This window comes from Protopterus annectens, chromosome 3.part0 (genome assembly GCF_019279795.1).
Source record: "Protopterus annectens isolate FY-2018-M chromosome 3.part0, PAN1.0, whole genome shotgun sequence".
Lineage (NCBI taxonomy): Eukaryota > Metazoa > Chordata > Ceratodontiformes > Protopteridae > Protopterus > Protopterus annectens.
In genome coordinates this window covers 126,649,425-126,676,073 of record NC_056731.1, presented here as the reverse complement: position 1 = coordinate 126,676,073, position 26,649 = coordinate 126,649,425, and the positions used below count along the sequence as shown (strand labels likewise).

At 44.1% G+C, this 26,649-nt stretch overlaps 1 protein-coding gene across 1 annotated transcript in view; it reads left to right on the top strand.

Moving 5' to 3' along the window:
- LOC122796782 (macrophage mannose receptor 1-like) overlaps positions 1-26,649 on the top strand; it is a 2,734,532-nt gene that overhangs the window by 530,984 nt on the left and 2,176,899 nt on the right. Inside the window, 1 exon segment of the mRNA XM_044065509.1 lies at positions 18,378-18,524. Within this exon segment, the coding sequence (XP_043921444.1) occupies positions 18,378-18,524 (147 nt within the window).

The following is a 26,649-nucleotide window of genomic DNA, read 5'->3' as shown; positions in this document are numbered from 1 at the left end:
GGCAGCTGGAAACACACACACACACACACACACACACACACACACACACACACACACACACACACACACACACACACACACACACACACACACACACACTTGGAAGGGCCGGGAGTTGAACATACACCTAACTACTTTAACACACTACAGCATTACGCATTTACAGAATGCGCTGCCAAGATTACTGAACACAGCACTCCCAGAGGCATACTTCTAGGTGGGTGACATCATCCGCAAAGGCAAAGATGCCGATAGGGAATGTTTAGAGTGAGCAGTCTGAAAGCATATTACTGTCCCAAGGTAGACGTACACAAACACGGCAGTGCTGTCATCGGGCCAACTAAATAGCTATGGAGCAGTACAACACTAAATAGATACGGGATGCACCACAGACAGTACACCCTTCGAGAGAGCAACCAGTGTGTTCAATGTAGGCATCCATCGTGACATTGAAAATGGACATCGGTTGCCTGGATGACCACCATGGCTATACAGGATGTCAATGGCCATGCCCACACGCTTAGTATCACATGTCTGTTTGGAATGTACTGTGTGTCCATCTACACAATGGCGTACTGGGCATGCTCACACACTTAGCAGTTGCAAAGGGCCAACTTGCATGCACACTGAGTCTAATCATGGAAGGGCGCAGTGTGGAATGTACTGTGTGTCCATCTACACAACAGCATACTGGGCATGCTCACACACTTAGCAGTTGCAAAGGGCCATCTTGCATGCACACGGAGTCTAATCATGGAAGGGCACAGTGTGGAATGTACTGTGTGTCCATCTACACAACGGCGTACTGGGTATGCTCACACACTTAGCAGTTGCAAAGGGCCAACTTGCATGCACACGGAGTCTAACCACGGAAGGGCGCAGTGTGGAATGTACTGTGTGTCCATCTACACAGCAGCATACTGGGCATGCTCACACACTTAGCTGTTGCAAAGGGCCGTCTTGCATGCAGATGGAGTGTACACACAGAAGGGCACAGTACAGAAGGGCACAGTAAGGTATAACTGTCCTCACGCATAGGGCGGTCACACATGCAGTGACCTGTACACACACAGCTGCCATCACAGCTGTCACAGGTGCAGGGTCACACACGTACATACCGCAGTGTACACTGTAGCTGTCAAGTCAGCACCATGTCATCGGTGCAGCACTACACAGCCTTACAGTCCCACAACACCATGTGACACATGACCACTGGGCTGTACAGTGGTGTACACCAGCTGTGCAGAGTACACATGTACCAACAGGGATCCAACAGGTGTTATGCATTGCAATGATACCAGTATACATGAACAGGTCGGCTCAACATATACCACGGCCCTTACATAGCTGTGACACCTGACTGTTGCTGTACACCAATGAACACACATCTGGATATGTCATACATGTGATTGTGTGGATGTGTGCATGGACTGCACACACAACACATACATACATAGCCTTTGATGTACCACGTGCATAACACTGGCCTAATCAATGCTACACACGCAAATGGAAGGTGGGCCCATGTCTGTTGAATGCTCACACTACAGGGGGTAGCAGTGTTGACCAGGACACATACCCTTGTACTGGTCGCCTGTGACACCCATGATATCATACCGCAGTCCATGTGTTATGTATGTCAACACACATGTCCAACAATAGCAATGCATACAAACATGGCAACAGGAGACACATGTGACATCTGCACTGTGCATGCAGCAACCATGCATGTGCAGTGGCCGATGTCCGTAACATAGTTGCACCTACCTACGACATGCAGACGCAATGCAGACCCATCATTGACACCTGTATACGGTGACATACAAACAGCACGTATGGAGGGATGTGTGTACATAACATGGTGAACCACCTGTCTAGATGTATGTGTGCAGGGGGTGGCTCACAGTTGTGTCACACACCATCCTATCATGCCATGTGCAAACAGTACGCTATGTCGCTGTTACGTGATGGTGCTGACATAATGCATACACAGAGATCAGGTGTTAACAACTATATGTCACATGGCACCTGTAACACCTACAACCTCCCGTGTGCATATAGCAGCACATCTGCCAGATATAGCGTTGGTAAACATAATGCAATCAATACCGCTGCATGTCTATCAAACGTGCCATCATATGGCAGGTATATCATTCCCAGCACTGCCATGTGTGTCCGAATGTGTGACCACGGATGCCACATATCGTGGGGAATATGTCCCAGTTGCTACACATCCCTGTACACCATTGTAGAGATCTGTACATACGTCAGTGTGGGAAGCATGACGTCGGCCGGTGTGGTGCATTACACATGTCAGCTGTCCGTATAGACATGTGTGGTCACCACAGTGTGTGTGTCTGTATGTATGTCTGGTGCTTGGTGTGAGGGTGTATGCTAATATACGGTGGGAAATGATCACTAACCCCACGTGGTGACTAACTCATAATGGTGATGCATTGCACAACCCTGTTGATGCCATAGGTCCCAGCCATACTGGCTACCTGTGCATGTTCCTTCTCTGTGACATGTCGTGTGGGTGCATAGTACTGTGAGGGTGATGACCACACAGGCAAGGGTCCCCACCTGCACACTATGGGGTGTGCATTATAGTGGTGTACACCCCGTGAATGTGGCCATGTTCCCGTACTGTTACAGGGTCCTACTGCTGCACAGTGTGGCCTCCAGCTACCAAGTGACAACTCACATCATCATTGGCCAGTCCGCTGTGTACAACCCGTGCACCATGTCACCATACCTGTAATGTGTCCTGCTATGTATGTCACGTCTCTGTCCAGTGTAGCCTGTGGCACTGACCACATGCGTCAGGTGCAGTATATGTGCAAACATCTGTGTCATGTTGGTGTGTCCAACAGTCAGGTTGAGGGTACATGTAGCATGCTGATATTGCCGGACGTGCCTGTGAGTAATCCACAGTTACACCTGGGGGACTGCAAACACTGCTACCTGTAGGCACATGCAAGTACACCATAGGAGGGAACCAGGGTATCACAACCAACATGGTGCTACAGATGTAACCGAGACACATACCATGAACACATCACAATGCATGCTGCACCTGCACTACATGGTATGACTGGTGCATGTCAACAGTACACAACCTATGTCACATACACATCTCTCAGTATTCACACACAACCACTGCAACATACACATCCCTCACTATGCATACTCAGGTAATATTACATACACCTCCCACTATACTGTTCACCCTGTGCATCAGAATATTTGTGCATAACCCTGCACCGATGGCGTGGATGACAGGAATGCTGTACAGGCTTCATCATATGCACAGGGTGATATGTTTGCCAGGGGCATAGGCTGCACCAATGGATAACATCATGTGTGTAAGGGCCGGTGAGTTGACTGGACATGTCTGTGCAGAATGCATGTGGATGTTGTGGAGCCCTACAGTTGTGTTTGCTGTGTGCATGTATGTGTGTACACAGTTCTGCCATTTGTGATGCCTACATGGGGTATAATTGACAGCCCCAGATTGTAAAGAGCAGGTTGTACAGCTCACTGTGTCCGTCCACGGCCATGTGACCTGTGCCTGCCTGGGGTTGCATGGGCACTACCAGGTGGAGGTACAGAGTGGCTACTGTCCGACGACACATGTCTGCTGGAACCGTGTCCCCACTGAGACCGTCCAGGGCCACGTCCACATGGCCTGCTGTGTCCTGGTGTTGACAGCGGCACTATAGGAGCGGGCATGTGAGGTGGCACGCTCACGTCGACCTACACTAGGTGGTGTTGCTGGCCTACGTCCACGTGGCATACGCCTCACTCCTACCAGGTGTTCCAGCACAGAGAGCTCCCGCTCACGGATTGCCATGCCTCGGTCAAGAATTCTGACCATTTCACCTAATCGCCTATCCAGAACATTAGCAATCTGCTGTTGAGCATTTGCCAATGCCTGGATGTTGTCATTTAGGGTATGGATAGCAGCCCTCTGCGGCCTCTGCCCTTCTCTGTTCTGCCGTTCAGCACGTGCCTGTGCTGCCATTACAGTCTAGAACATGCGTCTGGTGATACCAGCTGCTGCGCTCTGTCCTGCAGGTGCATGTCTGCCAGAGGTCTTCCTACGAGCAGCACCGGCCACATGCCTGTGTGGCACATCTGCAGTCATTACACTGACACCATGGTGTGTAGACACACCTTCTGTAGCCACCACACATTCCTGTTCCATGCTAACAGACGCTGACTGTCCTTCCTCTATGGCCACTGGTGATTTGGTATGTGTTGGCAGCAGAACTGTGTGCGGGGAAGAGGGGGACATAGCTGGGATGGTAACCATTGGCACAGATTCAGGCCCTGACAACCCTGCCTGTACCTCATGCATATGTTCATCACCGCTAGTATCTGTGGTTACACTAACGTCAGATGGACCGCAGGAGGGTAACGCACCTACATCACCTGTGAATGCAAAGAAACACTGTAAAGTACAATAGACACACACACACACACACACACACACACACACACACAGACACAGACACACACACAGACACACACACACACAGACACACACAGACACACACAAACACAGACACACACACACAAACACAGACACACAGACACACCATGCATGTGATTTGTCAGATGGCATGCAGCATGCCTGCAATACAGCAGAGGGCATACAGCTCAGACATTAATAGTGTTAGTAATCATACCTCCCTGGGGTGCACACTACAGCAAGCAGATGTCATATCAGTAGCCATGCAGTTCACACAATCATGGTAGTATGCATGCATCCCCGTGATACACCATGTAGCCCAGAACAGGATAACAGTACACATGGCTGACGTGACCTTGACATGTAATCTGCTGACATGTGCATTAACATGCATACATGTTTGACACAATGGTGTTCTGACACATGTACAGCATCATAATGGGCTTCACATTGCAGTGTTGTGTGTATGCCCTACAGATAGAATGTATGTTTAGCAAATGTGCATGAGCATGGGAGGGTAGTGTGAGCCGTCTACATTGCTATACAGTGTGAAGTATAGACACTGTGCCATTGCATGGCAACATGAGGCATCTATGTTGCTGTAGAATGCATAATATGTACACATTGCATAGCCATAACTGCAACACAGTCATGATGTTCAACAGATCGTATATGGTAGACTTCAGTGACATCTCCAGTAGCTGTGCACAGGCTTTTAGGTTGTCCAGTGTACCACTTCAACTGTATAATCGGTCAACTAAGGCTATAATTGGACCATGTGTGGACAATGTGCAACAGGGTGTATACACATCCCAAGTACTGTGTGTCTACATGTCTCTGGCCATCCCCCATGGCCATGTGTGCACATGTGTTGGCCAATTGTGTGTGATGGGCATCTTTTCCACATGTCTGTGTTGTCCCATATGACATACACCCATAGATGTCAGATATGTCACAATCCACAGGGCTATGCAGACAACGGGTTGTATGTTTGGTATGTGGGGTATAGGTCATGCGATAGTGTGACAATATTGCAGACAGAACACAACATGTCTGGGACATGTCAGGTGGCACATCACAATGTGTGAACCCAATGCAGGGGCATATGACACAATGGTGACACCTGTGGGCTGCCCATATCACAGCTCACTGTGTGGTACTGTGTGCATACCACACATGTTGTTCCAATGCATACTACATGTGCCTCCATTGTAGAACACCTCCACCGTTGTATGCACAACTGACCACACATGTCGCAATGACAAGTACTGTGGTTTCAAGTCGGTGTATCATTATGTTTGTATATATTGCACATGGGTGGCGTGTGTGAATGAAGGGTGGTGCGACCTGCATATCATGACTGGAACAAACATCAGGTGTGCAAGTGTTAACTGGCCACATGGCAAATAGATCTACACTGTAACATGCCTGATACTGATGACAGTCTCACCTGCAACTGACCCATGTCTGTGCGGCACGCCAGAGGTACCTGTATCGGGGTGACACACCAGTATGAACATTATCCATGACTGTATGACAGCCACAGGTTGCACTGTGCATGTGAACACATTCACCTGTGTAATAGCATATAGTATGCACATGTGTGCATACACAACATAGCATACTGTAATATGCAGCATGTGTGTCCACATACCTGGCATATGTTGTTACTTTACATAATTTACAGTGACACATGCAACTACATAGGATATAATAGCCATATGTGCAGTACTGACTTACCAGGCAACTCCAGGCTCATTGGTTGGGAGACACCCACCTCCACGATGGCAGCTAGTGTTTCTGGATGCTGTTCCCTGGGTGTCCCCAGACTGGCCAGTAGCTGCTCGGTGTGTGTGAGTGGGGGCTGGGTTGGTGGCCCACCACCTGTTCCACCTTGTTCCCTGGCAATTGCAGTGGCACTATGTTTTGCATGTCGTATCAGGTCCATGCAGTGTCTGCGCACCTGCTGGTAGGTGCGGTTATGGCCACCCACATCGTTCACCCTCCTGCATAGATCCTGCCACAGGTCATCCCGCTGCTGGGCATGCTGTGGCACATGGCTGAACAAAAAGTCATAGTTGTCATGGAGCTGTGGGATGAGGACATCATCCTCCTGGCGGTTGTATGCTGGGAGGCGTGTATGGGGCATTATCTGTAAGACATAATGATGGTGACAGGTCACAGTTTCAGAGATGTACAGAGATACTGCTGCACATACATTTCTATGACATCTACTACATCTGCACAGTTATCTTTGCAAAGCATCATGACACTGACACGACTGATGTGTTTGTGTCACACATGTCACACCCATTATGCATTGGATATCATCACCATATATTTGTGTCACCTCATTACAGTGTTCATACTCCATGTAAATGCTGTCTTGCTGTGGGCATGTCTATTTGTCTGCACTTGTGTTCTTACCTATCTGCACATGCCTCGATGTGTCCACGGTACTACTGTTGACCTGGATGCTGTGTATATGTCACATATCAACACAGACACAACCGTAATGGACTTGAGCAGTGACAATGCACACATACGCATGGACACCTGTACATGCATGTGTTTTGCCATATACATCTACACAGCACTGTACAACTGTTCAACATCCTGCCACGGATCGCCTGTATTGCACATGTGATAGACATGGGACAATGGCTAGTCAGACGACATTCGCAGGGATGGTCATCAACCATAGCATGTGCGGGCATGGTTTCCAAGCTGTAACAGACAGCCATTGTGCCACCGCAAGGTGCATCAGTGCCACATTACTGATCCAGTCAGTTGATAGCACATCTACCATGCGGCCATCACACCATGTATGACTGGGATGACATGTGCAGCTTTGATGGACAGGGTTGCATGGTATGGCGGGAGTATGTCACATATATGGCACAGGGATCTTTCCAGCCTGTGGCGATCCTAGTATTAGGATGGTGGCTGTCCATGACATATGTCATATAGATCAGGATATGGACATGTAGCATGTCCATCATCATGGTGTAGCAAATGTCCTTCTGCAAGGTAGACAGCATGCTGCATAGTGGAGGTGTGGATTGTGAAGGCTGGTATCGCACATCCATGCATAGCCATTACCCCTTACAGGTGGTATGTGATCCAATATTGGTCACCACAGTGCTGTATATGCCTGTCCAGTGATCTCCGTGCTCATGGATGGCACCCTGACATGACATGGGTACCTCATATGACTACCTAAGGGGCCTGGAGACGTCACCATGTCGGGGGGTGAACTGCACAGCACCATCCATTACACAGTATCCATAATGTTGACCACAGACTAGGTAGTAGTTTATGGGTACAGGGATTATCAACTAGCAGTGACACTGCTGGTATCATCCATCAGACTGTGCACATATGTCACACACCTCACCCACACAGCCCATTCTGTATGTTGTTCACAACACTGACACAGCTATACTGATAGGTCATGGCTATTCACATCCTTACATACACAGATGCCTAACATTTATCTGTGTGATATGGGCTACAATGAGGGTGGGGTACAACACATTAACCCTGTTCTACTGTAGCTGGCACTGGTGTGCTGTGCACATGTCACTCTTGCACCTTTTGTAGTTGTGAGTCTGTCAACAGGCCACTGGTGGAACACTCCTGTGACATGCAAAGGTATTTGTAATCAAATATCCGTGCTGTCTTGTACATCTGTACTGCTAACATCTACAGTGCTAATGGTTCATGGACATGCACACCATACTTAGCAGGGTTATAGTGCGGTGCCACCCTAAATGACTGTCATCACCACTTGTGGGTTGATATTATCCAACACCCTATCTGTATTGTATGGTCATGCTAGGCACTTGTTCAGAACTTGTGAGCATGTCATGAGCTACTGATTACTATAGCGCCCATTCCACACCATTTCCCACAGGTACACTGGCTGTCCTACACTTCCCAGCTTGCTTAAGGTATGACAGCTGTTGTACACACGTAACGCACATATCCTGTGGGACATGGTTGTATATACAGGCATGTCCAACTGTCACGTACCAGTGCTACTGCCTGTGTATATGAGGAATATGTCGTACATGTGGCAATAGAGCAATTGTCTCATGTACACATTCAATGCTCACCTCCCAACATACGGCACTACAGCCTGTGGGGGATGCACTTCTGCAGCTGTGCTGGGCCCATAGCTCTCGGGTGTACCTCATTACGAGGAACGTACCTCATTTGGGGTTCTAAAAGGTGCATGTTCCTCAAGGTTCCACATTGGAAGGGCCTGTCACATTCATTGTTGTAAATAGTTTACCTGCTAGCCATGGCTAAATAGATGGGGATCATATTAATTCATTGGAATATCTTTTTTATACGTAAGACCAGCCTATTTTAGCCATCATATGCCCTTCCTAGTTGATGCTGTTAGTAAGCCAGTTGTAAGTGTTCCACATTTTGCCCATTTGTCACACAGTATGAGGGCTAATGTTCCTCAGTTTGGGGACAGGAGGCTGACAGCTATGGCTGGGGGTAATGCTGTCACCAACCCTGACTGCACCTGACAGTCATTTGGGGATGTGTAACATTCGCAACACACCCCACCCATCACATAGTCTCACATGATCTACACCACTGGCCACACCTATGAGGACAACTTGTGCAGTACGTCTCCATACCCACTGTAGGCACCAGAGGTAGCCCCCATCATGGAAGACAACATCACCAGCTTATAGCCCACAGACTCATGTGTGCCCATCACATACAGCCAATAGTGAGTTATAACATTCACAACACACCAGTCATAGCTGACTCTGTAGGGAGTCACACTGCAGTTCCACACAGCAGGCTACACAAGGCGTTAGTCGCTTACATCTTGCTGTCGGGTAACTGCTTCTGCAACATAACCTATGCACCCATGCCACACCTCACCAGGTACGATATGTCTTTCATTCTCCATGTTAGTGTGACTGCCCTGTGATGCCACTTCACAGACTACGTGTGCAGGGACATGCAATAGCTCACCAGTCTTATAGCCCTGAGGGTGTGGGCTTAGCCCTGGGGAGCATTTTGCATTCGTCTGGACACGATACCACTGTACAATGACCGACTGTGTCACTTGAACAGTTGCCTATGCTCCTATTGTCATTCCACAGGCATGTGGTATCTGTCCGCTATGACTGTCCTGGTCAAACACAATGCTGTGGCACAGATGACTTGCACCTGTCAGCCCTGGGAGTACAGCTCACATGTAAGGCTCTTGCTGCTTCTATACTGCCTGTCTTGCACAGTTTCCAATAACTGTCACCGGCAGGGTGGTAACTGGCAGGCACGACATGGGGTCATGTGACACAGTGCTTGCATCTTCTTCTGTGACGCACGCAGGCAAGGCACACCTTATAATGCACCACTCAAACATCTCTGCAGTGACTGGGACCTGCCTCTAGGCTCTGCAGAGCACACCTGCAATGACAGGTTATAGACAGACCATACCTTTCAGGCACATACCTGGACAGGCACACCCACAACTGAGGGGTTCCCATATCCCACTATGTTTTGCACACATCCTGGCAAGTTGCTTAGCACAATGCATCAGAGGTGCTCCACGTGCAACTAACTGTGTCCGGGACCGCTATACACATTGTAGCAAGCGACAGAGTCAACATCATACCCCATGGGTAACATACCTTCCATGTTGGTATAGTGGACAGTGGGCCTCAGACAGCTACTACTGATGTGTGACTGACACTACCCCACACTTCACTGGGATAGCCACTCATGTACCGACACATCCATGAGTCATACCCTCTGCTCTGCTGGATCAACCCATACACACCACCTCCAAGACCTACATTACCCTTGGCATGAACACTACCACCATGAGACTGGTGTTACACACCTGGGGTTATCCCCTCGTTGGTGGATTCCAAACATATGCTAATCGACCTTGTTAGCCACATCCCGGCAACATACCCATCACAGCATACACAGTACATGTGTACTACAACACCTACTACAGACGTCTGCTGACAGCGGTTGTTAACATCATGACACCCGTGCAGATGGACAATGCACATACAAATGCTGACACATACCCCAGTGCACTTCATTAGCATGTACACAACTGCATGGATCATGCTATTCCACACAGAGCCATGATGGTACACACCAGATAACAGTCGCCACTATGGTGGTCATGTTCCATGGACATATGATGCACAACAACAGGTGTAGGCTGTTGCACAGTGTTGTACATTCCCATGTGTGGGTTGGCTCACTGGTCAGCCGTGGTGGGGCCACAGGGTCCCTCATCACGTACTCCAAGACTAGCTACGTAAACATGACTGCCACACATTCCGGGGTGTACCACCAGGCATTATGGTGGTATGTCAGTATTCGATGGCAACACCCACATCTGCTGTCACATACAACAGTCACTCAGGAACATTGCAGACCGAGGTGTTGTTGGCAACATGCTGGAGGATGGATTCAATGCTGACAGTACACCCTCTCACTCACTACAGGGCCGCAATCCATACATGAACATTGTGGTGTCCCTGTGGTCACACCTACACAGTACTGACCTACACTCTATATGTCCTGGGACACTGGCCCCATTTCACCATCCAACGTCCCAGGATGCGATGTCCACCAACCTCTGAATTACATGTCTCCCCACTAGGCCACCATATTCAGTAATAGCCTTGTTTCAGACATTGTAGCCCCTGAATGGCACACAGCAGCATTTATCACACTACACACAGGTGGCACTGTATTGCACGAGTGGGACTATAGTCCTACACACCTGACTGGACTGTTCTGCATGGCTATGGGGCACATCATCAAGGACGTCATTCACAGAGACATTGTTGGGCTCCCGTCCTTTGCTGCCACCCAGGTTGGGCTTGTTAAGGGCAGAGCATGGCCCCTACACATGGTGGACTCCTTTCATACAGTTACCAGGGCAATTGCTGATGGTACGGGAGTCCACACATCCTACATTGTCCTCCCATTGCCTTTCAGCACCATTCCCCATTCTGGTATTGACAACATACACATCCACCTGCACATCGTACCCTGTGTCTCAGGATGTTATGCTATGTGGCTCATGGACAGGACACACAGTGAGGCCAGCATACCATAGTACCTACTACATGTCAGGTACATATGGCATACCATGGTCCTCAGTCATAAGGCCCCTCATGTTCAGTATATGCTTTCCTGCGGAACAGGCTGGCACAGGGGACTTTTCCTGCCTAGCTTTCAAACCCCTACATACCAAGCGCCATGATTGCTCCACCAGCTGATACTGACTCCAACCATACAGATGTTGCTGTGACAGATACATAATATGACTATCATGGCATCAAGCTGCATGACACAAGGTGCATGCACATCACCTTTGCATTACATCATTCACCCACTGACTATCACATGTATGGTAGTCCCCTACATACATATCACATTGTACATTTTTGCAGTACACACATATGTCGCACACACTCCTGTGGTTACCGTATTGCCACTGTGGCATGGATATCCTTCTACGTGGCCACACCTATCTGTACTGGGTGTGTAGCTGGTACATAGGCACCCATTGTACCTCTGAACTCAAGACATCTACACACATTCAAGGGTACGCCACCCCATTTAGGGTGTACCTTACACAACAGCTACAGCTTTACATGCCACAACATTAACACATCCATGACGTTTACTGAGCTCTGACAGTTTAAATATGTGGCTGCACTACAGACACCACATCTGTACACATTTGCATACTACATACTCAGGGGTGACCTCTGCTGATCAGACAGGGCCCATGTCCACAATATTATTGATGGATATACTCCTCATACGCGACATAAGCAGAGGCCACTGTGAGCAACATGCTCATGGATATGTGCACACACGCCACAATGAGTGGGATGTGCTTCTGGGTTACATTCCCAAACCGGACACTCACCATGCTGTGGAACATAAGTCCTATGTACATCACGCAGGGACACTCAGTAGCACTGTTCATGTGATACCTCCCTTGGTGGTTGGGAGACACATGTAGGCCTGGGATCACTGTAGTGGCTGTACTGTGCAGAGGTGCAGGTGACACCTGGCTCTGCTGTTCACAGGACACTACCCTAGAGAGGTGCCACTATTGTGAACACTGTAGTTGTGCTTACACATGGACTTGCCAGACTGCATAGTACCCCACTATGCACCTGTGCAGCTATTACATGTCCTTTGTGCATAGTTACTTGGTAGCTCTTCCATTTAGATTAGCTATCATGCTATTACTATGTCCCATACCTACAGGCCATATGTATCCTGTTATTGTACATACCAATAGACAATACAAGTGGTATGCATGATATGCCTGTTATGCTGTGTAGAATATCTGTCATATCTACCTATAATACTATACATTACACATATTTCATATAGTATCCGATAATGCAAAGCATACTTGCACAGCAGGACCACCTTACATATGTCATTAACGTTATATGCCCATACACATGCATGCTGTGACAGTATATCAACATATACTATCCCCTGCTATGGCACGTCCTTGTTGGACATACCGTACCACTGACGGCGGGTTGTATGGCATTGTTCTGTTTAACGCCCTCATGTAGCATCCCTTGTGGTGTCTGTGCTGTGTACCTTGTGTCCCACTGCTGGACGCACAGTTTTTACTAGCGTTAGTATGCCCAGCAAGACATCACTACATAAATACCTTTCCCCACTTTATGCATTGTGGACACGTTTAATTAATGCAAACCAGGCTATACATACAGTAAAACTAATTAATACAGATCATGCTATACATAACCTTACAAATCGGGTGTTCTACATACCTTGTTGTCATTACGGCGTTTCGTTTCTATCTCTCTCACAGTGTTTTAACTGTTATTCGGTATGAGCATACGGTTTGAATGTCTGGCAAGTCATCCTTATATACGTCGATACCTGAAACATGTGGATTCATCCCACCAATTGCTGTTCCTGAGTGACTAATTACTTGCATATCAGCTGTGCAGCTACTCCATTCGCCAATTACGCGGTGACAGTGGGGTATAATTGGATTCTCCACTTGGGCGTTGCCTATTTGCCCTACCTTCGGGGAGACGGTCTGTATTGTGTTTTGTTATGTGTAACTGCAACTGCTATGCATGGAGACAAGTATAGTTTGGATTCATGTCCCCTGTGGATTGTGTGTGACAGGTAGAGTATTTGGTTCAACATGTGGGTGTACCTGTCATCCCAACGTCTGATAACGCAGTATTGCAATCAAAAACTGTAACATGTCTGTTTGTTCCATTATACAATGCCTGCAATTTTGCATGACACCTTTAATTGTGTCTCTCACATGGTATGTTGAGGGTTCTGCAGATGTAATTGACTGACTGGATGTTTGTGCTGCTATTACAGTTTGTATTGCTTTAGTTTCTAGTGTGGGGGATGTCGGTGGTTGTACGTAACATATAAGGTTTGTGGGCCTTGCATTTCTACATAATCCGTATATATGTGTGTGGGCTCCGTCCCTAATTAGAGAGCTAAAAGTTAGTAGACTTATGTTACGGGATTGTACGTTGGGCCGTTGTTAATTGGTTTCTATATCGTCTGCAGGTGAGCTTGCTACTTGTATACCTCCGTAATTGCAGCGATATATCAGGGGATATGTGTAATTGACAGCTACCCCATGTATTTCTTTCCCAGATATTTGCAGTCATTGTGGTTGTGTTGTTAAAAGAGACTGTTTGCCATGGGTTGCCACCTTTTCATATGGTCATTGTTGGACACTTGCGGGACACAAAGCGGTGTTTACAGGCCAACACATAGCCACGGTCAGTACACAGATAGCACATACTTTTATCCTCACTACATACCTATTGTTGTGTGACTTTGGCTACTTATCATATTGCATGTAACATTTAAGTTTCTTACATACAGGCATAACTATTAAATACGACTGTTACATTATATATGGGACATATTTATGTCCTACCATCTCGGACATTTGCCCTTTGTACTGTTTTATGTCAGGACACACCTGCCCAGGGTGGGGCTGTCCTTCCTACTGTGGGACAGGTAGTAACCGTATGCCTATGGCTAGCTATACCCACACCTACCGTACTGATCTGCCTCTGACTTGGCACTAACAAACACATGTTGCAGACACACAGACACATTACAGTCACAGAGAGACACACACGGCACCCTCAATGCACACTTACACAGACTACGGCACTCACAGACACAGTTGAACACAGTACCTACGTGGACCGTGACATTGGCAGCGGTGACTAACTGTCCCTTCATATCATCATACTATTACTTGCAGATGTACTGTTCCGGTACTGTGTTCTATTGGTCTTTCAGCCTCATGGTTACGCATGTCAGTATGTTACACATTCCATGGTTGGCGGTATCCTATTTATTTGTACCTCCAAGATGTTATGAATGTCGTTGAACTATCTATTATATTTGCAGATATCGCTGAATCCATCTATATCACCATATATCCCTCTATTGCCCTTTCTATCTGTATTATATATATGCATATGTGTACATATATATATATATATATATATATATATATGTATATATATATATATATATATCTGGCGGGGAACGTGACAGGCACACAGCACCACCATATGCTGTAAGACTCATGTACTGTTCAGGTGTTGGTATTCCGTGTTCCACTGGCTGTTGTGTTTATAATGTTTGAGGGCTGCCTATGTAGGAGTCACACATTGGGCCACTTGTACATTACAATTTACAGGTGGTCATGTTTGTGTGCCATCCATTTTACTGTGTGTGCAGGTGGAGAGGTGTCAGTCCATAGGGGCCTACGCTGTCAGAGTATTTGCTATACGTTCCCTCTTTGCCAAGGCGTAAGCATATTGGGCACACCTCTGTCTGCCTACTGGGGCTGGCACAGTGTGTTCATGGTCTGAATCCCTCTGTGCCTGTAATGGCCTTGGCAATTGCGGTGGGCTATGAGGGCTTTCACCATTTTGTCCCTGCTGCAGCTGCTTCCACAGGATCATATTATGTAGCATGGCACATACTATGACGATGTGGGCACACGTGCCTGGAGAGTACTGCAAGGCTCCACCAGATGTATCCAAGCACCGGAATCGTGATTTCAGCATCCCGAACACATGCTCTATGATGATTCTGGTTTGTGCATGTGCCTCATTATGGCGTTCTTGCATGGGTGTGTGTGCATTTCTGATGGGAGTCATCATCCATGGCTCCAGTGCATAGCCAGCATCCCCCACGAGATGGCCATGTGGGATGTCCCCCCTGACAAATACCTGATACAGCTGTGAGGCATGCCAGATATGGGAGTCATGGTAGCTTCCAGGGCTGCCAGCATACACATCCATGATAATGCCCTGGGCATTGCACACGACCTGGCAGTTGATGGAGTGGAATCCCTTGCGGTTTATGTAGCGCCTACCCTGCTCACCAAGTGGTGACTTGATTTGTATGTGCGTGCAGTCTATCGCACCCAGTACCTCCGGGTATTGTGCCACATGGTGGAAGTGACGCATATTGCTGGCCAACTCCTCCGGAGTTCTGGGGAAGTATATCTGCTCATTGGCATGTGGTAACATGGCATCCAGGAACTGGTGTAGTACCCTGGATGCTGATGCCTGTGAGATACCCATTATATCTCCAGTTGGCCTTTGAAAGGTACCTGTGGCCAGTATTCGCAGGCTTACACATACCTTCGTGTCCACTGGGATGGGTTCCCCTCTGTTGTTTCTGGTTCTCAGGCATGGCCGGCACAGCTCCACTATTTGATGTAAGATGTCCCTGTCCACCCTGTAATGCTCTACTATCTCCAGGTCATGTAGCCCCTGATAGGTTACCCTTGGTCTGAACACTCTCCTTCTCCTCCGAGGCCTGCGGTGGTTGTCGGCATCATCCTCCACAACACCGTCAGTCTCTAACACATGCTGATGAATCACAGCTATGGCAGCTCCCAACATGTACATTTTAAAAGTTCCCCGTGTGTTTATACCTATGGTGCGGTGTTTGGGAATACACAGGTGTGTGTTGGGTGCTTTCACACTTTATACTATTGTGCTGTGAACACCGATGATGTCATAGGGTGTGTATGTACGATCATAGCTACAGGTTATCCTATGTGTTTTACTGCCGGAACTACTATTGTGGTGCCTTTGGTGTTGAATTACATTTGCCTGCCGTGGATTACCTCTTGACCTTCCCTTTACATTTCTGCACGTTGCACCTACCATTTTCTGGCGTGCATCCTGCAGCCTACTTTCATTTGTACTTTCCTGGACCTGGCGTATCTTGCGTTATGTGTGCTACTGCCGGTCTTCTGTCAGTTTGCTTTGCTCTGCTGTGTCAAGTCTCCGATCTTTGCAATCCAATACCTCCCCTCCTTTCTTTGCATTCAAATGCCTCCCCTATCCTGTTTTGCAGGTTTCTGCAAGCAGACTTGTCAGCTGCCGTCGATTGGCCTTTGTCGGTTGATTGGTGTTGATTGCTCATTAGTACTCCAATTACCCTACTTCCGCATTTCCTTCTTTTCTTCCCCTGACCTTCCTGTTTCTGCTATTGTTTGCGGCGCGTGCGTCTGATTACTGGGTTTCGGGCACGTTTTCATCCTCGTACACATGTGCTTTTGGGCACCATGTGTGCTCTCAGCTAAATGATTCCTCCCCACCCCTGTCCTGCAGCTTTGCTTAGCAACGGACAGGCCAGATTTGCAATGCTCCAATGTGCTTACTGCTACAGTGGCACACCCCTCTACTGATGTCATGTATCTCCTCTGAGCCAGTCCTCGGTGTTATACCACTGCGCCGTATGGTACAACCTTCATCCGGCGGGACATTTGCGATTCAGTATTATCTGCCTCATTTGAATGGCATTGACTACTAATTCATAGTTACCGTGCCGAACACTATTGCAAGCCCTTAGCAACCCTTGCACCTTGGTTGTAGTGTTCCATGCCTACCATTGTGTATTATGCTGTAAACCTGATTTCTATTACATTGCGATTTTATGACATTTTTATATTATTTCTTTATGTTACAGCTTCTGCACACATGCCCTGCGGTTGTACTGTGCGTTACTGTGGACATGACATTAAATGTTGTTGTTTACGTGTTGTGCATCTTTTCTTATGCCATTGGCTGTGTATTTTCCCATTGGCATATGTTAACGTTGTGATACCTGGATCTGGCCCTCTTCCATAGCTCCGATGTTCTGTTTGGGAAAATGTAAACCATGTTTTTTGGTTTACATTTCCGTGGGCTTACACTACGCCTGCACCACTTCATGAATCGCTATATGCCTTCATTTGCATGGTGCGACACTGCACATGAGGTGATTAGCATACCTACGCCGGGGGCTGCGCAGATCTGGCATACGCCGGTAGTGCACGTGGAATTGGATCGTATCTGAATCGCTCGACGGCCATATTTGGCATTATAACACCTACGCTATGCATGCACCTGGCGCAAGCTTCATGAATCCCGGGGTATGTGTATTATTTGTTATTAGCAGATCCAGTATGGGACATTTACTTATTTGGAAGTTAATTATATATTACTATGTCCTTTCTTTACTGTCCCCTTGCCTTACCTTTCCCTTGTAATATGATTCTCCTGTAAATATTTACCAAATGTGCCAACCAGCCCCAAACAACTAAAAGTAAGTGACTGTTTATTACTTAAGCTAATTCAGAAACATTTTTGACATTTACATCCTATATATTCCTGACAGATAGATGATAGAGAAATTAAAAACAAATCAGTCACACTGTCAAATAAAATATTTCCATAATTCAAAAAGAAAAATAAATGTCCATGTGTATACTGTGTCTGAATGTATTCTGTTATTACTTTAGTGTTAAATGTTGTGTTTAACATTTCAGGTAATCCATCCACCCATTCAGAAAAGAACTGTGTCATGTTGCATCCTGGAAAACATTCAAAATGGGAAAATACTGAATGTAGTCACAGACTTGGATATATTTGTAAAAAAGAAAACAGCACAAACAATCCTTACCTAGTCCCCACTGGTAAGTTTTTAACTGTCCAATAGTTTGTGAAGCTGTGTAGAAATGCCCTGTCTTTAAAACTGTAAAATACACATACTGAAGTAACATTTAACATCATGCTTGCACTCTCCTGGTTTATCACCTTTCACAAATGACATTATTCCCACCACAATACAAATGAGTTACACCTTTCTCTACATCCAAAGCAGATGTATTTTATACACGGAACAGTCTGCTTGGATTATGGAGTCACCAAGACTTTTATTGATCTCCCTAACTCTGTCTTCTTGGCATGTTCCTTCTGAGTTTTTCCTGCATATACTACCTTCCACGTAGTATTCTAATGCATTCATCTTTTGTCTCACTTCAATTTATTTTTCTTTCTAACATCATAGGGCGGCCACAGTGGTGCAGTGGTTAGCATTGCTGCCTCACAGCAAGAGGTTCTCTGGTTTGACCCTCGGCTGGGGTGCCTTCTGTGCAGAGTCTGCATATCCTCCCTGTGGTTGTGTGGGTTTCCTCCGGGTGCTCCAGTTTCCTCCCACATCCCAAAGACATGCTGCAGGTGGATTGGACACTCTAAATTGGCCCTAGGTGTGAGTGTGTGCATGTGTGTGCCTTCTTTGGAAGGTTGGGCACCAGGCTGGCAACTTGACACTGTAAAATTCCACTGCCAATCATAAGCAGCCAAGGTGATCCACTGTGGTGACCCCTAACTGGGAAAAGCCAGAAGAAGATCATCAGGTGCCATGACACTTAAACGAGGATAAAAGTTTCTCTTCTACTCTAACTTTCTAATCACTCCCTCTCTCTCTAGTGCCTTTTATCCTTTTTCTTACCATAACAGACTTTCTGACATTGTAATACACCCCTTCTTTTATTTGGCATACAATATAACTCCTACCCTTGTGATTGCAGGAAATTTCTAATTTTGATCTACACACACACACACACACACACACACACACACACACACACACACACACACATTAATTCTTCCTCTACATTATATACTATATGGGTATTTTCTATTCTTTCCATTACTAATTCAGCTAGATAGCTGACTCTAAAAATTACTAACAACTCTGTGCAGTTAACACTGATTTTAAGGATCTGGATACTGTTTTCTGAAGTTAGTCATCTTGTAATGTAAAATCTAAGCATTTTTATTTAGTTTACGATTTCTCATAAGATTATACAACAAACCTTGGTCAGAGTATCTAGCCAGTTTTTTATAGGATTTTATACTGTTGTTTAGAAACCATGATCACTCCATAGATTTACACTATGGTTTGCCTAAATACAACTTTAATTGTTTTATTGCATTTTACTTATTCTTGTGTTGTGACTTTATTTTTATGAAGCTTTTCTACCTGGTTTACATCATAAATAAATAATGCCTTGATGGGCACTAAAGTCAACAAAATGAATAAATACATTCATGCATAATTATCCAACACCAAGCAGAGAGTAAAAACATGCATGACAGAATCAGAAACCTCTACCTGTGATGTATTCAATGCCTCATTTTAAATGCAATACAAATATTTCCAGTGTCCCAGTGAAGCTTTAAATAGTACTGAACACTCACTTGCACTCACAATAAAACAGTGTTACTCTGTTCTAAAATGAATTGGTAGAGAAATGCTCTAAAGTTTGTATGGCAGTGCTTAAACGGATACGTGTGTGATTTGTATTAAATTAGCTTTGTAATAGATATATCAGAGATGGGTTCAAAATGGTGAAAGCTCCTGGATGAAACAAATATGTAAATAAAACAAAAAGAGAGATAGTATGGATCTCAAAGGAGATGTAAGTGAAAGCTGACCCTTTCTGAATGTTAAAGAAACAAACAATCAGAACATAAAAATGTCCATTAGAACTGGAAGATTTGGTAAATGGAAATGGAATTGCACGTTTCTGAATAAAACAAATAATTATAAATTTAGCTAAGAGTGTTAAGACAGGTACATACAGGAGAAAGTTATATAACTGAGGGAAAGTGACAGCTGCACCTTAAGATGAGGAAAGCAGTAGAATGTAATCCACCCCCCACCCCCCGAAATCTTCATCTACTGTGAAAACTATTCACAGCAGTATCTAACCTGTGGAAACATGAAATGAGTGTAAAATGCTAGAAGATAATGTCATTCAGGTCAAATTACTCTCCTTGGAATGAAGGCAGTACTGAGAAACTACCTGTTATTAAGTTTGACTTTCTGGCTACAGAAAATCTACAAAGGATTTGTTATAGAACTCAGTCTTCACAAGACGTCTGAAATTATGTCGTTGTTGGTGGGTTGGACAAAAGAAAGGTAAGAGTCTTTGCCTCTTTTTAACTTCATCTCAAGATGGGTGAAGCTTTGAATTTCTAAGGGTGATTTTCTGGCAGAGAAATGAATAACTGTATCAGGTGGTACAGTAAACCAGAGGAAACAGATGCAGGCCCCTTCATGGGATTCTGAGTCACATGGAAGTATGACCTGACCTGTGGTCAGATCATGAGAGGACTGGAATGTGTGGTTCAGTAAAGATAGAGAGAGATGGGATGGATATCACCATTAAATGCCCATGCCAGGCAAAGAAATTAAATGCATATAGGGTTATGATCAATCTGGTGTTCAGGTTACTATAAGTTATTGGGCAAAAGAGCTGAAATTAAACTGATGAGTATCTATTTATTTATTATTTTATTTATTTGACATTTGTTAACCAGGTTGGTCCAAATGAGCAAAAGACCATTTTCAGTGGAGACCCGAGGAGGAAAGCTCCATGTAGTTATACAATTTTATAAAAATAAGTAAAATACAATGGGAGTAAGAATGATAATAAAATGATAGCAATATATAATAGTTACACATCTGAAAAGTCAAAATAGGTTATGAATATAACTATGAATAGATACAAAAAGGCACGTTCTGGAAGTTATTAAAGTGGATTATCCATTATTAAAAAGGATTATCCATTTAATCCAATTTCACATCCTGGGGAAGCCAGAAACAACATCTACACTAAGCCAGGTTCAAGTCAGAGAAACTAATCATGGATAGGATCACAACCAAATCCAATTATAGGCAGGATCATAACAAATGAAGTGATGTGACTGTATACACAAATAGTACTATTTATTTGTTTGTCTATATGTTTTTTATCTCAGCAGATGAGCTGATCATAGACACTGATTTACTATTCTCTTGGAAGAAAGTGTGAATAACAGCAATGCATACAAACTAAAGCTATTTTGTACTATTGAGATTGGCAGTGTGCCTTCTGCAAACTGCCAGATATGATAGGATATTATACAAAGAATTATAGAACATTAGATGCTCCTGCCATAATTATATATCTGAGATCTATGATAATGATTACACAATACAACACACACTCTGTACAAGCAGTCCAAACAGATAATTTAAAAGATATTACTACTAAATGGTAAGTGAAAGTAGTGCTGGGTCTGCTTCTCTTTGGCATCTATTTCTCGGAAGTCAAGGCCACTGTCAAGAGCCCCTGACTTACATAGTTTGCAGATGGGAGCAATCATAGAAACAGCCCAAGATGCAAACATTTTACCAAAAGGCCTAACACAGACAAATGACTGTGGCTTAAAACTCAAAGTCAAGAAATGCATAACATAACCTTTTGGGAAGTTAGACACCCTAGGAAACTACCTCATAAAAAAACACTCCTAAAAGTTGAAATATTAGTCAAGGATTTCGGGACTCGTTGATATTAACCTGGCTTTTGACCAGCATGTGACTAAGGTTGTAAGAAAATGACTTTGTGTCACTTAATATATAACTAAGGGCATGACGTCTAGGTCCAGATAAGTGATCGGTCCACTACACTCAGCCCTTATTAGACCCATCCTTGAGTATCACACTCTTCAGTATGTATGTGATCAGATACATGCACCAACTGGAATGTCCACAGAGGTTCAGCACAAAAAAAATACAGGGTGCAAACACAAAGCTCTGTGCAGATTGACTCAAAACCCTGTCCCTATACTTTGTTTCCTACAGACTGCTGAGATGATATTCGTGTCGGGCATACAAGGCATCCTTGTATCTCACACCCTGATGGACATTTTGTATATCTAGAAAATAAACAGTATCAGATCTACTACTAGATCCAAAGATTTAAACTTTGCTTGCAATTTAAATCAGGTACGTTGGACAGGCATGTATCTCAGAGAATTCCCATTCTCTGGAACAGGCTTTCTACTCATGAGAAGCAAAGCCTTTCCCTAACCCTAATCAAGTGTAACTTTGACCAGTGAATAGGGACTCATATATTCACTCCGGGTCTGACACCTATGTCTCTGATATAGAGAGACAGCACTTAAAGCATGCCCTAACTAACATATACTCCTTAAAACAACCTGTAAGGCAAAAGAGCCTGTGAGATATATTTGGGTTGCATGGCTAGACTTATAAAAGCCCCAGTGGTCATTAGCCCAGTATATGTACCTATGGACCTACACCCATGAATCTATAAAATCCACCTTTTGCTGGGTAAGAAAACCTTTTTGCTGAGAAGTGTCTGTCAGACAGCTTAGAAACACAATCATGTGTGATGGAGTTAAGGAGGATTTTTGAGCTTTTATCTAGGACCCCAGAATGGTAAGGAAAAAGGGATCCATGTCAAGGACTCTTGACTTCTGGCAAAGGACTATGCAAAGAAAATTAAGTAATCTAAATAAGTAAACATGTTAATGACTTGCAATCTGCAATGAACTATCACTAGAGATAGATGCTTTATAAACACCCACGGAGCTATAGATAACCCAAAGGTTAATGCAGAGAACTGATAATATGACCCAGCCATAGATAATCAGAGAAATTTCTTGAAGCATGGGGCTATGGAAATGTGATAGTAAGCATCCTATAGAGCTTACCATAACACTTAAAACAACAATGACAAGTGACAGACTTAGAGGCGTCAACATTTTGAATTTTGATACTTTTATAAACTGGTTGAGAAAAGAAAGATGTAGAATTTGTCTCCGTGAAAAATCTTTCTTTGGAGATAAAAACATTCAGGAGTAGAAGCCTTTCCCCCTTTGATTTAAAGGTAATGGTTCTATGATACCTAGGGTCAGCAAGTGTTGTAGAACCTGAGGAAAAACACTCAGCTTGGTTCTGAGGGTGAGGAGGAATTCCTCTGAAAGAAGAGAAATATATGTAGTGCCAGTTATAACCCGTTGGTACAACTTAGTCATCTAAGAGTCTGATACAATCTATTGCCAAAGAGGAAGATTGAAGGAGATTATACTCTGGTAAAGTTTTCTGAGTTTCAGGATTAACAGCCTGTAATAATTTACTGGCTAAGGTAAGGAAATCATCTTTGCAGATGCCATGTCCGCAGATGTGCAATGTCTTACTTTTTGTTTTTTTCTCTACAGGAAGCTCTTGGAAGAAGACCGACTAGTGGATGGCACTTCACCTCAAGTAAGAGGTCTCTCTCCCTGGCCACCCCAAGAGGAACCTTCAAGAGTATATTCTAGATCTAAAGAAGATGGCTTTCTCATGCCTGGAGCAGACACTGCAGCAGCTGCACAGGATGTGACGGAGCCCTGATCCACGGTGACTAAAAGGATCACACCAGAGTAACCTGGATTAATGAGTGTGTGGTCTGAAGAACAATGGTCAGCCACTACAGGGTGACTCAGTAATGGCTGAGGCACTGTCTGAGCCTGCAGTGGCAGCAAGGACTCCGCAGTGTTTTGTTTTTTCTTTGTAGGTATGGCAGAACAAGAGCCAACAAGAATGGAGTTAGTATTGATGCTGCAGTTGAGGATAAATCTTAATTGCCAGTAAGTGCTGTTGGAATGATTCAGTCAAAAGGTAAGTTGTCAGGCAAGCATTCACACACACAGCACACAAACTTATAATTCCCCAATCCCTTCAAAGGTAAAGCACAAGAAATAAACAAAAATCATTTCAGAACTTAAAGCTCCTTTTCTGAATCGTATAGTTACAAGTGGTAGCTGCATTGGTGGTAGAGCAGCTTAAGTGTGAGAATTTAATGTTACAGTGAGTTTCACCACAATGTAATCCATTGTATCATACTGGACAAGCTGGCAATATGCTTTATGGAGTTTTTCCCCTTTCCTTCACTGTGGTGTGACTGTGGAATTGGTATATGTACTTTTGGGGGTTGGGGAGCTTTCCCTTCTCATCAGGGCACCCACCTTCTGCAAAAAGAAAGATATTTTTGTTTTTTTTTTTTCAGCTCCCCGTTTTTGGTATTTAATTTTTAATAAATGCTGAGCCAAAAATAAAAAAAAAGATCAATGAAAGCTCATGGATAAAGCAAGTTGTCATGGAGTATACACAAGCAAGCCACAAAAACAAGCTTCCTGTCCTGTAAAACTCTTTCTGATCCTTAAAATGTGTACACAGAAATAAAACTTCTCAAAATGAGTGCACGTTTACCACAAAGTTAACCTGTGATACTTAAAAACATGCTCTGTTCTTAAAACAGCAGTTATTGACAGAAAACATCTGATATTGTAAAAAAAAACAAACAAAAAAAAAAAATAAATAAATAAAAATCATTCTTCTTAAAGGGGCAATAGTGTTTTATTTAGTGAATAAAATATATAAATATTTTCTTAACAGGACAAATTCTCTATGTGAAAGGGTTTTCCTATGGGCAATTATTTGCCAGAAATGAAAATGGAAATTTATTAATGCTCCTTTGAAGCCTCAGAGCTGCCTCCTCTTGAAGTTTCAAGAAAGTACAAAAAATGTCTAACCTCTAATGGCTATACAATCAGCAGTCAAAGTATAGATGTGTGAGGGAGCCAGAGATTTGTGAAGCTGGTGAGTTGCTGTATCCTGGAAAACCCATATAGCCAAACGCTACTTCAACAGTGAGAATGATGAACATTGCTTTGTTCTAAAACCACAGTGAAAAAAATATAATAGTTTTTTTATTAATAAGGGGAAATGTTCCAATATCAACAGTTTATATAACATAGAATTCTGAAATACTTATAAAGGCCTTAATTTCAAAATACTTATTAAACTAATGTGTATATGCATGAGCATCTATCAGCTTGCAGCTTCAACTGCCACAGGAATTTCTTTTTTTTTTACCAGTAGGCTGTTAAAATGCTCACTTCTGTTATCCAAGTTTTGGTCACAGATATAAAAGGCAAATTTCTTAAAAGTTTCTATATGTAATGCTGTTACACTACACACACACACACACACACACACACACACACACACACACACACACACACACACACACACACACACATATGTAGCGTTATCTATCTCTCTCTATATATATATATATATATATGTATGTATATATATATATATATATATATATATATATATATATATATAGATATATATATATATGGTTTACCATTAAAATGTTGTCATGCAATTGCACTGCTATGAAGTATTCAAACAACAGATGTTCGAATACTTCATATGTGTGCAGGTTACATGAGTGAATCATATTTGTGAATGGACTGTGCATTTGCAAATATAACGCTCGCTCATGTAAAGGGATTGTAGTACAGTGCAGTTAGGGAAATACATCCCTTTCCTCACTGTAGTGCGATCTCGGAGTTGGAATATTAAGTTAGGGGGGCTTGCCCACCTGCATAAAATGGGATGTTAGGTGTAGGGATTAGGGAGTTATGGTAAGGGTGGCATTGTTGTTAATGCCGTAAAATGTCGTTGTCGACATTTTCGATATTAACAGTTGCTTTTCGACAATAGGGTCATTCGGTTAGTTGCGGTTTTGGTGCAACACTTCTCGGTTTCATACCATTTTTTTTAACTTTCGACATATTGATAGTAAACCTCTCTCTCTCTTTATATATATATATATATATATATATATATATATATATATATATATATATATATATACATTTGTGTGGGTGGATTGCCTTTGTTGTAACTGGTCTTTGTTCAACATCTGTTTAGTCGGCTCCATTTATTCGACTAAACAGATGGCTGACAGGTGTGAGAGATCGTTTAATTCTTCAGACTGGGGAATATGTTATTTCTCTGATGTTGTCTGACCCTGCAGTTAGGATATGTAATTAGCAGGGGCTATGGGTATCTCTTGCAAAAACAATGTTTTTTTGTTTTTTTTACTTTAAATATTGCATGAG